The sequence below is a fragment of the Sinohyriopsis cumingii genome, chromosome 14 (genome assembly GCF_028554795.1).
Source record: "Sinohyriopsis cumingii isolate HCF-2022 chromosome 14, ASM2855479v2, whole genome shotgun sequence".
Taxonomy (NCBI): Eukaryota; Metazoa; Mollusca; class Bivalvia; order Unionida; family Unionidae; genus Sinohyriopsis; species Sinohyriopsis cumingii.
In genome coordinates, this window is record NC_142974.1 from 90680192 (window position 1) to 90693705 (window position 13514).

The 13514-nt window shown below is 37.2% G+C and overlaps 1 protein-coding gene across 1 annotated transcript in view; it reads right to left on the reverse strand.

The window, feature by feature from the left end:
- LOC149784364 (exostosin-1b-like) overlaps positions 1 to 13514 on the reverse strand; it is a 114873-nt gene that overhangs the window by 20073 nt on the left and 81286 nt on the right. Inside the window, exon 4 of the mRNA XM_089932418.1 lies at positions 2574 to 2693. Coding sequence (XP_089788544.1) covers positions 2574 to 2693 — 120 coding nt within the window. The remainder of the gene's footprint in view (positions 1 to 2573; positions 2694 to 13514) is intronic.

The following is a 13514-nucleotide window of genomic DNA, read 5'->3' on the forward strand; positions in this document are numbered from 1 at the left end:
AATGAATTTTCTCTGCTTGAGAATTATACAACCCAAGTATAGATGTTGTGTCATTTTTCAGCGTATGATTGGCTGGCTATACATGGTAACCAGTATAGCTGGTGGAGCAAGAAGCCAGGAAAACCCCAGTAAGAACCACTGACCCATAGGAAGCTACTGGCAAGCTTTCTCAAACACTCACATTGGTGAACCCCTGAGACTCAAACCTGCATGACAGATGGCAGATCGATATAAGCATGCACTTTAGACCACTAGGCCACAACACCCCATAAGTATAAAGAAGATCCATCAATTAAATAAATATGTGCAAGCAAATGTTTTTTTGGCCAAAACCTTTATGGTTCTACTCCAGTTATAATGTACTTCTGAAAAAGGGGCAGGTATCAGGTGGTATCAGGTGGAAGTCATGTGCATCTGCAAACAGCTAACTTGGCAAACAGCCAAACTGACAATGTAGACATACCTCTATGATACATTCATGTACTGTGAAAAACATTTCTTTATACTGTATGTGGTTTTTAGGAAAGAATGTGCTGCATAAACAAACAGTTGATCAAGATGGCTACTCCCATGTGCTTGAGAAACAAACCTCAACTATTCCCAAGTACATTAAGTTCAGCTGCTATTCAAATCAGGAAAAATAATTTCTCCAGACTAGACAACATTACTTTAGATTCTTGATGTCTAACACATGAATAATAAAATATTTTTAAAATTACAAGATGTTTAATAGTAATTTATTTCCAAGTTATCTCTGAAATACAGGAAATGAAAATGACCAAGTGCAGACAGCAGTCGGCTAAGAAATGTATCTCTGATATACGGCCAAACTGCATACTCTATAACCCAAATTACACCCATCAGTCAAATTAAAGGATTTTTTTAAAAGTACATAATATATCCAAAGTCTCTTTTTAAATAACTAAGATTACCAGTGAGGATAATGTGGGAAACTCTCTTCTTTAAAAAACAAACCCTGTGCAAAGAGCCAAACCTTAGGTCATTAGTACAACTGCCTTTCTGTATTATTTTCTCAATAAAATGGTACAATAACATTGATGTTATGTATGAGAATACACTAATTATGCCTTACATCAGTACTGTGAATGAAATGTCTTTAAATACGGGGAAGATATGTCACTGAAGTAAGATCAACTTATTTTTAAAACTGTTGGTTTACATAAAGAAAATACAGCAATAAATCTGCATTCAATTTATTTGTAAAACATTAAGGAAAGTTTTTTTATGACAAAGATGATTTGCATGCTTCTGTTTACTGATACATTTATCAGAAGAATCAGCAAACTACCCTTTGAACTTTGATCCCTATGAACCTGATATGTTCCATCCTTAACTAAGCCTCAACACAAATTTTCTATGAATCCCAAGTAGGTGTAAGTGAACTTGACAATAAATGGTCCGAACAATTTAAAGAGTTCATTTGAAAAGCATGAACCTAAACTGCTGCAAGCACTGTTGATGCCATTGCTACTGTCTGATCACCATCTTTTACTCTGCATGAAAGTGGGCTCAACAGTAACCTGCCAAAACTCTGTTAACACCTGGTTCCAGCAGCATCAGTTTCTGGTAGACAATCTGCTGCAGTGGACTGCTACAGTAGCATCAGTCTGGTAGTCAGCCCCCCAGACCATCTGCTGCAGTGGGCCACTACAGCAGCATCAGTCTGGTAGTCAGCCCCCCAGACCATCTGCTGCAGTGGGCCACTACAGTAGCATCAGTCTGGTAGTCAGCCCCCAGACCAGATGTTGCAGTGGGCCACTACAGTAGCATCAGTCTGGTCGTCAGCCCCCAGACCATCTGTTGTGGGCCACTATAGTAGCATCAGTCTGGTAGTCAGCCCCCAGACCATCTGCTGCATTGGGCCACTACAGCAGCATCAGTCTGATAGTCAGCCACCAGACCATCAGCTGCAGTGGGCCACTACAGCAGCATCAGTGATAGTCAACCACCAGACCATCTGCTGCAGTGGGCCACTACAGTAGCATCAGTCTGGTAGTCAGCCACCAGACCATCTGCTGCAGTGGGCAGTTTGGTGGTACATCTCTGTACAGTCATATTTGTTGGTAAATATGTACAGCCAAATTTGGAGGTATATCTATCTGTACAGCCAAATTTGGTGAATATCAGCACAGTTTGTATAAAATTGAAAGGCCTTTATGCCAGGTTGCTTTCTGTGCATTTTAGTCAAATTCTATTCAGCACTGTTTGAAAGGAAGTTATATAAAGGTTTTTCTACTTTAATTGTACTTGTGACACATTATTAACTACATCATGCTGCAGAAATGAAGCTAAGTGTCCTTTCCTATGGACATAATGAGGCTGCAGCACTGGACTGGCCTTGTCAGGTATTGAACCTTGGGTTATGAATCTAATGCTTTACCAACTGAATGCCAGATGGACAGATGGTCAGACAGACAACAGCATAACATTATGCTCCACCTTACAGCATGCACAAAAATGTACAATACAATCATAAATGGATTGACCTGACAATACTACTGGCAAGATATTTATGAAAACAAAGATGGAAGCCAATGTAAGTGATAACATACCTCCAAGGTTGTGCTGATGATTTTGTCAACTGATGAGAAGTAAGTGTCCCACAGAAGTTGTGTCTGTTGCCTCTTATCCAATATGTCCATGTGTTTCAGGGATCTAACAATGGATGGAACCTGCAATAAAATTGTGTGATCAAATTCAGTAACATGTGCTTAACTGTTATTTGCAAACCCCATTCCTTCTTGCTGGGCTATTGCTAGGGCCCTATAAGATAATTATGTCCATCCATCCATCCATCAACACTAGTTTCAGTATATTAACATTCCATCCATCTATCAGCACTAGTTTCTGTGTGTATATTAACATTCCATCCATCCATCAACACTAGTTTCTGTGTGTATATTAACATTCCATCCATCCATCAACACTAGTTTCTGTATATTAACATTCCATCCATCCATCCATCCATCAACACTAGTTTCTGTATATTAACATTCCATCCATCCATCAACACTAGTTTCTATATATTAACATTCCATCCATCCATCAACACTAGTTTCTGTATATTAACATTCCATCCATCCATCCATCAACACTAGCTTCTGTATATTAACATTCCATCTATCCATCAACACTAGTTTCTGTATATTAACATTCCATCCATCCATCCATCCATCAACACTAGTTTCTGTATATTAACATTCCATCCATCCATCCATCAACACTAACTTCTGTATATTAACATTCCATCCATCCATCAATACTAGCTTCTGTATATTAACATTCCATCCATCCATCAACACTAGTTTCTGTATATTAACATTCCATCCATCCATCAACACTAGCTTCTGTATATTAACATTCCATCCATCCATCAACACTAGCTTCTGTATATTAACATTCCATCCATCCATCCATCAACACTAGCTTCTGTATATTAACATTCCATCCATCCATCCATCCATCAACACTAGTTTCTGTATATTAACATTCCATCCATCCATCAACACTAGTTTCTATATATTAAGTTTCTGTATATTAACATTCCATCCATCCATCAACACTAGTTTTTGTATATTAACATTCCATCCATCCATCCATACATCAACACTAGTTTCTATATGTTAACATTCCATCCATCAACACTAGCTTCCGTATATTAACATTCCATCCATCCATCAACACTAGTTTCTGTATATTAACATTCCATCCATCCATCCATCAACACTAGCTTCTGTATATTAACATTCCATCCATCCATCCATCAACACTAGCTTCTGTATATTAACATTCCATCCATCCATCCATCAACACTAGTTTCTGTATGTTAACATTCCATCCATCAACACTAGCTTCTGTATATTAACATTCCATCCATCCATCAACACTAGCTTCTGTATATTAACATTCCATCCATCCATCCATCAACACTAGTTTCTGTATATTAACATTCCATCCATCCATCAACACTAGTTTCTGTATATTAACATTCCATCCATCCATCAACACTAGCTTCTGTATATTAACATTCCATCCATCCATCAGCACTAGTTTCTGTATATTAACATTCCATCCATCCATCAACACTAGTTTCTGTATATTAACATTCCATCCATCCATCAACACTAGTTTCTGTATATTAACATTCCATCCATCCATCCATCCATCAACACTAGTTTCTGCATATTAACATTCCATCCATCCATCCATCAACACTTGCTTCTGTATATTAACATTCCATCCATCCATCAGCACTAGTTTCTGTATATTAACATTCCATCCATCCATCAACACTAGTTTCTGTATATTAACATTCCATCCATCCATCCATCCATCAACACTAGTTTCTGTATATTAACATTCCATCCATCCATCCATCAACACTTGCTTCTGTATATTAACATTCCATCCATCCATCAGCACTAGTTTCTGTATATTAACATTCCATCCATCCATCAACACTAGTTTCTGTATATTAACATTCCATCCATCCATCCATCCATCAACACTAGTTTCTGTATATTAACATTCCATCCATCCATCCATCAACACTTGCTTCTGTATATTAACATTCCATCCATCCATCAACACTAGCTTCTGTATATTAACATTCCATCCATCCATCAACACTAGTTTCTGTATATTAACATTCCATCCATCCATCAACACTAGCTTCTGTATATTAACATTCCATCCATCCATCAACACTAGTTTCTGTATATTAACATTCCATCCATCCATCTATCAACACTAGCTTCTGTATATTAACATTCCATCCATCCATCCATCCATCAACACTAGTTTCTGTATATTAACATTGCATCCATCCATCAACACTAGTTTCTGTATATTAACATTCCATCCATCCATCAACACTAGTTTCTGTATATTAACATTCTCTGGAATAAATTTCAAGCAGAATAGTTAACCGTATGCAGCTTGATATTAACAGTGAGTCTCACTGTTTGATTTCTATGTTGTCAAGTTATGGCCCCTGAGTTATAAGATATCATAGTGTAAGAACATTACTGGACCAATTACACAAAATAAATTCAATTCAATACTGGCATGACAAAGTCCACAGAAGTCCTATAGTAATCACATTTGTTCATTGTCTACACTTTGATTTCTGCAACCTAACATTAAGAAAGATCATCATTTTATGAAGTTTCTTTACATACTTTGTAATTAGGCAGTGTTTTGCAGGATTGAAAACAATGTCCCAATTTACATTTTAAAAAAGATAAATATACTAACTCGTAAATATACTATGGTATCTGTATGCTTTTTGACCCCCCCCCCCTTTATTTACAACAAAAAGTTATTTTCTGGGATAATATTTAGTGTCTTTTACAAAATTGTTTGACAGTAATTTTTTCTATAAACATGTTTTCATACACAATCTAAGGAAACCTGATGTTTTGCTGTTAGGCAAAAGTTAAATCATGTTCATTGGCAATTAAACAGAAATCAAGTTTGCTTCAATCAATTTTTTGGGGTACCAAATTGTTTCTGAAATTATTTGCACTTACTAAGCAAGAAATGTTTAAAAGGAAAATCCAGAACAGTAAGTTATACATACTTAATCAATAAAGTTGATTTTGTTTGCTCCATTTGTATTTTAAAAAATCAATGGAAGCCCAATTGGTCCAGTGGTTTAGTAGAAATCAAGCAATCATTTCTCAATTTGTCTGACACAGGACATTCACCATTTTCTTGTGGAGGTTGCTGCATTTATGATCTGTATAACTGGCACTTTCATTTACTGCCATGTAAGCAAAGTCAATCCAGTCTTCATGTGTGTGTGTGAGAGATATGCATGTAAGTAGTCTTGCAAATGGAAGTAATTAAGCTGATGGCATTTTCAGTCACCATTTAATGGTTATGTGGTTTTATACAAATATAAAAACAAAACAAAAAATCCCAATGTCAAGGAATTCTTAATGCCTAGGATCATTAAAAATAAAGTTTATCATGTGCTATGAAGGATACGTTGAAAGACCAAGTAATGTTGTTGTTGTTCATGGGTTTAACGCCATTTTTCAGCACAAGATAGGCTATACATGGTGGCCAGTATAACTGGTAGAGGAAGAACCCTGGAAAACCCAGAGAAGAACCACCAACTCACGAGAAGCTACTGGCGGGCTTTCCCATGTACACACGCTAGCCGAGCCTTGGACTCGAACTCATGCAGACAGAGGTGAGATGGCAGTGATCTGGAACAGTGAGCGCTTTAGACCACTCAGCCACTCGGGGCCCCAAAGACCAAGTAATAAAGTATAGTAAATCACACATGTCCTTAATCTGTTGATTGGGTTGTAAAATATAATTTAACATGATACATGTAGGATTACTCACTAATTATTAAAACAAATAAAATACAGGGATCGCACTGGGCTTCACCAATGTCGCAGATTGCAATTTTATTTTCCTTATTAGCCACAAAATATACCATCTGGTGATTTTTTGGCAACAACTATTTTGGCTGTTAAAAACTGTATATTGTCTAGGGCATGGATTTGAGAAATTTAAAGGCACCATGACAGGAAGCCGCAAACTTGGATATAAAATTGCACTCGAATCTATTGTTACATAAACAAATCCTTTGTTCATATTAACAAACCACCCTAACATGGAATTGTATCATAATATGCTTATGCTGATGTCTGGCTTTAGTAATCTGTGCTGTAATATAACCCAAATAGTCATGCCACCTGACTAGCTACAATCGACCACCTCTGAAGCCTGGAACCAATTTACCAGGCAATGGCATTTTCTTTTTCTTTTTAATGTATACCAGAAAAAATAGTTTTGTTGAAGCTTCAAAGAAAACATTTCCTTTGAAGCATTATTATTTATATATATATATATATATATATATATATATATATATATATATATATATATATATATATATATATATATATATATATATATGTATATATACACTCTATGCAAATGAAACACAAACATTGTCTCCATCAATGTTTTTCAATTATCTGATGCTGCAATAACAAACTGGCATTTGTTTGGTCCTTCAAAGAGGCCTTTAGTGGCACATTCAAAAACACATTATTGACAATGTAATATTGATCAAACACGGACTACCATTCTTTATATATATATGTTTTAGCTGTGTTTTCTAACAGGATTTGACTGATACATGAATTTTCTAACATGATATAATACTTGAATTCATGGATTTTTCATATGCATGTATATTATTTAACGCAATGTGGTGTGTACTACACAAAAGTAAGTTGTCAATATGCAAGTGTATTTTAGACCAGTTGTCTTCATTTGATCAAAATTTCTATTTTTTCTTTGCGTAAATCCTAGTCACTGACAACAGGTCAACTCTTAAAGATTTCACTTGTATGCAAAATTTCAATTTATTTTCATTCCACCTCTTACTTATGCAAACATCTGCTTATGTTGACAACACTACCTTGGTCCCATGTATGTTGAGATAAAAAGACAGGACTGTATTATGAAAATGGCAATATTTTTTGAAAATTGGCAACAAAATACTGAGGTTGGCAATTTTATTGCCGATAACTTTTTTAAAGCCAGCTCCAACCCTGAAAACATAGCATTAATGTATTTATACAGTTTTGATGCATAAATAGAAGAAGAACTGGAAAACTATTACAAGCAATATAAAATGTATAATATTTATGCAAACATATATATATCTTTTATTTAATATCCATCTAAATAAATTTAGTATGCAATACTTTAATAAAGAACCAACCTGAAGAAGGTGACATACATCAAAAACAATCCCAGCTATTATTACCAGTGCAACATCACCTAACAAGAAAGTGGGTAAATGCAGTTCATCATAGAGTACCAAAGTCAACATAGTCCTGATGAGTTTATCATGGAGAACCTGAAGTCAGCATAGTCCCAATGAGTTTATCATGGAGTACCTAAAGTCAGCATAGTCCCAATGAGTTTATCATGGAGTACCTAAAGTCAACAAAGTCCCAATGAGTTTATCATGGAGTACCTAAAGTCAACATAATCCCAATGAGTTTATCATGGAGTACCTAAAGTCAACATAGTCCCAATGAGTTTATCATGGAGTACCTAAAGTCAATATAGTCCCAATTAGTTTGTCATGGAGTACCTAAAGTCAACATAATCCCAATGAGTTTATCATGGAGTAGCTGAAGTCAACATGGACCTGAAATACTTTTGGCCTATTTCCAGTTCATCATGGTGCAGTCAACAGAGCCCTGATGAGTTCATCATGGAGCAGCCAACAGAGCCCTGATGAGTTCATCACTGAGCAGTCAACAGAGCCCTGATGAGTTCATCATGGAGCAGTCAACAGAGCCCTGATGATTTCATCATGGAGCAGTCAACAGAGCCATGATGGGTTCATCATGGAGCAGCCAATAGAGCCCTGATGAGTTCATCATGGAGCAGCCAACAGAGCCCTGATGAGTTCATCATGGTGCAGCCAACAGAGCCCTGATGAGTTCATCATTGAGCAGTCAACAAAGCCCTGATGAGTTCATCATGGAGCAGTCAACAGAGCCCTGATGAGTTCATCATGGAGCAGTCAACAGAGCCCTGATGAGTTCATCATGGAGCAGTCAACAAAGCCCTGATGAGTTCAAACCCAAGTACTGAAGTCAACTTGCCCATGATCAGCTCATACCCAAGTACATGACGTCAACTTGCCCATGATGAGTTCATACCCAAGTACCTGAAGTCAACTTGGCCCTGACAAGTTCATCCCCAAGTACTGAAGTCAACTTGGCCATGATGAGCTCATACCCAAGTACTGAACTCAACTTGGCCATGATGAGCTCATACCCAAGTACTGAACTCAATTTGGCCATGACAAACTCATACCCAAGTACCAAAGTCAACTTGCCCATGATGAGTTCATCCCCAAGTACATGAAGTCAACTTGCCCATGATAAGTTCATCCCCAAGTACTGAACTCAACTTGGCCATGATAAGCTCATACCCAAGTACATGCAGTCAACTTGCCCATGATGTGTTCATCCTCAAGTACACAAGTCAACTTGGCCATGATGAGCTCATACCAAAGTACATGAAGTCAACTTGCCCATGATGAGTTCATCCCCAAGTACATGAAGTCAACTTGCCCATGATGAGTTCATCCCCAAGTACTGAACTCAACTTGGCCATGATGAGCTCATACCCAAGTACATGCAGTCAACTTGGCCCTGATGAGTTTATCTCCAAGTACATAAGTCAACTTGGCCATGATGAGCTCATACCCAAGTACATGCAGTCAACTTGCCCATGATGAGTTCATCCCCAAGTACTGAACTCAACTTGGCCATGATGAGCTCATACCCAAGTACATGCAGTCAACTTGGCCCTGATGAGTTTATCTCCAAGTATATAAGTCAACTTGACCATGATGAGCTCATACCCAAGTACATGCAGTCAACGTGCCCATGATGAGTTCATCCCCAAGTACTGAACTCAACTTGGCCATGATGAGCTCATACCCAAGTACATACAGTCAACTTGCCCATGATGAGTTCATCCCCAAGTACTGAACTCAACTTGGCCATGATGAGCTCATACCCAAGTACATACAGTCAACTTGCCCATGATGAGTTCATCCCCAAGTACTGAACTCAACTTGGCCATGATGAGCTCATACCCAAGTACTGAACTCAACTTGGCCATGATGAGCTCATACCCAAGTACATACAGTCAACTTGCCCATGATGTGTTCATCCTCAAGTACTGAACTCAACTTGGCCATGATGAGCTCATACCCAAGTACATACAGTCAACTTGCCCATGATGAGTTCATCCCCAAGTACTGAACTCAACTTGGCCATGATGAGCTCATACCCAAGTACTGAACTCAACTTGGCCATGATGAGCTCATACCCAAGTACATACAGTCAACTTGCCCATGATGAGTTCATCCCCAAATACTGAACTCAACTTGACCATGATGAGCTCATACCCAAGTACATGGAGTCAACGTGCCCATGATGAGTTCATTCCCAAGTACTGAACTCAACTTGGCCATGATGAGCTCATACCCAAGTACATACAGTCAACTTGCCCATGATGAGTTCATCCCCAAGTACTGAACTCAACTTGGCCATGATGAGCTCATACCCAAGTACATACAGTCAACTTGCCCATGATGAGTTCATCCCCAAGTACTGAACTCAACTTGGCCATGATGAGCTCATACCCAAGTACATACAGTCAACTTGCCCATGATGAGTTCATCCCCAAGTACTGAACTCAACTTGGCCATGATGAGCTCATACCCAAGTACATACAGTCAACTTGCCCATGATGTGTTCATCCTCAAGTACACAAGTCAACTTGGCCATGATGAGCTCATACCAAAGTACATGAAGTCAACTTGGCCATGATGAGTTCATACCAAAGTACCTAAAGTCAACTTGCCCATGACGAGTTTATCCCCAAGTACTGAAGTCAACTTGGCCATGATGAGTTCATTCCCACATACTGAACTCAACTTGGCTCTGACCAGTTCATCACCAAGTACCTGAAATCAACATGGCCCTGTAATACTTATTGCCTATTTCTCGATTATGAGATTAGTCAGAACTATAAAAACTGATACAGAATCTTAGAATTATACAAAATGTTAGAATTATACAAAACTTAGAATTAATGAGGATTAATACTTAAGTGATTAACATGTGTGAAGGTGGGATTCTCCCTTTAATATGATCAATATAATTTTTAATCCTGTGTCATTTATAATGACAGGTTCATCAAAACATTTTTTTTTAATGACTAACATTTTGCATAACAAGGTGCAGGCCAGATAAACGATTTTTAAAATCACACCCCAAGATGAAAATAATCAGATCAAACCAGGTTGTGGGCTGAACCTGGCCGGCAACATAGGTTGCACATGCCAATCATACAGGATGTTACATGAAAGTGTCTCTGAATAAGTGATGCCATGCATGTAGATCAAATAAGTGTATTATATGAAATGATATTGGGAAGATTTCATTATATGTGTAGTATAACTGAAATGTATGTCAACGGAACTTGAAAACATGTCTATTTGCTTGTGTCAGAATTTGATGCCTTTAGGAAAAGAAATCAGACTAAGTCAAGTCTGACTAAAGCACATCGACTTTAATTTGTGGAAAAGTATCAATATGGGCTGTCAAATGTCAGAGACATTAATGAAAATTTGGCATCTCCTTCCTACGTTTGTCAACCACGGAACACACTATACAACACTGTTTATTTAGGCAGTAAGACATCAACCCAAACAACATACATATCTGGGCTGACATCTTACATTCAAGGACCAGTATCAACATCTTCAAGGCACTGATTTATCTTTTTGGGTAATGGTGACCATATTTGATGGCAGATTAGCATAATTTGCAAAAACTTGAAAAGTCTTCATGTCAGGATGCTTTCTGTCAAATTTAATCAAAATCTGTACATTGGTTCTGAAAAAAAGTAATTTAATAGTTTTTCTATTTTTAGTAATGGTGGCCATATCTTATGGCTGATCAGCATCATTTATTTAAATTGAAAAGGCCTTTATGCCAGGATGTTCTGTGCCAAGTTGGCTGATATAGATGTGGCAGCTTTTAAGAATCTGACAACAGCAAATGTTGATGGAGTCTGGATGAATGATGGATAGATGATGTACAACATACAATGGATGGAGGTCCATAAAAGAGTACAATAACAAATGGATCATGCTTTTTAGAATCTTAATCACACACATCACACCAGCTGCTTTTGGTATCAAACACTGCCAAGTCTGCATGTAAAATACCAGTACACCTGTAAGAAAGAAAACAACCCTTATCCCTGTGCCAATGAAATATGAATGATCCCAAAAGTACAAGTGATCAAACAAAAACAACATTTACATGGGTAGAAGGGAACTCAGGTTTATGTTTATTCCAATGCCATTTAACAGTCAAGTTATCTTCCAAGCATAAACATTTTATGCAGTAGTGGCATTTATATTGTGTGGGAAAATTCCTGTCCACTACACTTAAACTTCCAAGTCAACAACAGTAATGAAAGATCAACTTCAACTAGAACTATTTCATGGCAATTCAATTCCCTATATATTATACAGGTATCAAGTATTCTCCCTCCCTCCCCTGTGACCTCTCTCTCTCTCTCTCTCTCTCATATATATCTACACCATTTAAATTATTATTGGACAACCAGGTTTTTGTAGGGGATGGGCTCTATGTACTAACAGTCCCAGAGCAAAAGGCTGACACTTGCTCCCAGCAAAAGTTTTGAATATACTTTGACACCAAGTTCCTACCTATCAGTCATTTTGTTTTCAACTGTCCATGAGGTAAACACTTTCTTTATTCACTCCCATGACTTGTGTTTTTTTGTGTATCAATCATGTTAATGGAAAATGTTGCTAAGTTGTTCATTGAAACAGGTCTGCCTTATCTAATGTTACACTTCTTCACAGAAGTCTTTCTCACCCTGTCACAGCAACATCTATCAAATACAACAACTAGGCAAGTCAATTCTGTTTTTCATTCAACACTCTACACTTCAAGACAAATAAATGTGTTTTATTTACTTCATAGGTAGCACATTATTTTATCTAGTTTCAATGGAACCACAAATGTTTACTGTTTGTTCTTAACAACAAAGTAATTTAATGTTTCTGACAGGAAAACAAACATCAAAAATTATATACAAAACAGAGTAATTTATTGTTTCAATCAGCAAAAATCCATCCAATTTTTTTTTAACTGAGCAGATACAAGGTTGACATCTACTGCTTGCGTTGTTTTGATTTTGAGAAGTGCCTTTTGTACTCACTGCAGTTTTCACAGACCCTTAACTGCCATCAAATAATGCACTGGCAGATCTGGTTCTGTGCAATCTGTTATGTAATGAGTAAAACACTCAACACAGACCCTAATCTGCTGGCACATTATGTAATGAGTACAACACACAACACAGACCCTGATCTGCTGGCACATTATGTGATGGCATATCAGGATTTATGCTGTGTGCAATTTATCCAGGCTTATAAGTGAGTATACATGGAAGCAATGTTTGGATGAATGTATTACCTGCTGTACAGGTATTTAAATGCAAGTACCAAATAATGGCAGACCAATAAGTTAAATAATGTAGATCTTGAATTATTACAATGAAAGAAGGAACAACAAAAAGGTCTGCTATGAAACAATAAGGAAAGATAAATTATGAAAACTTTAAAGAATAAATGATTGATGACAAATTAAAACACTATGTGAACTCTAAACACAGCACAAGGGTGAGTCATTTTAACTTACATCTACAACAAGAATGGAATTTGAAACATTGCCAACCATTCATTAGTGTAATGACAGTAATTAGATATTGTCTATTCCTGATGTACATACCATAAAATGACAACACAAGAGGCAAAAGCAAGCACCGCATTTCACTGATCTTGTTATATACCAGCTGACTTTTTCACTAAGCAGGTTTATATA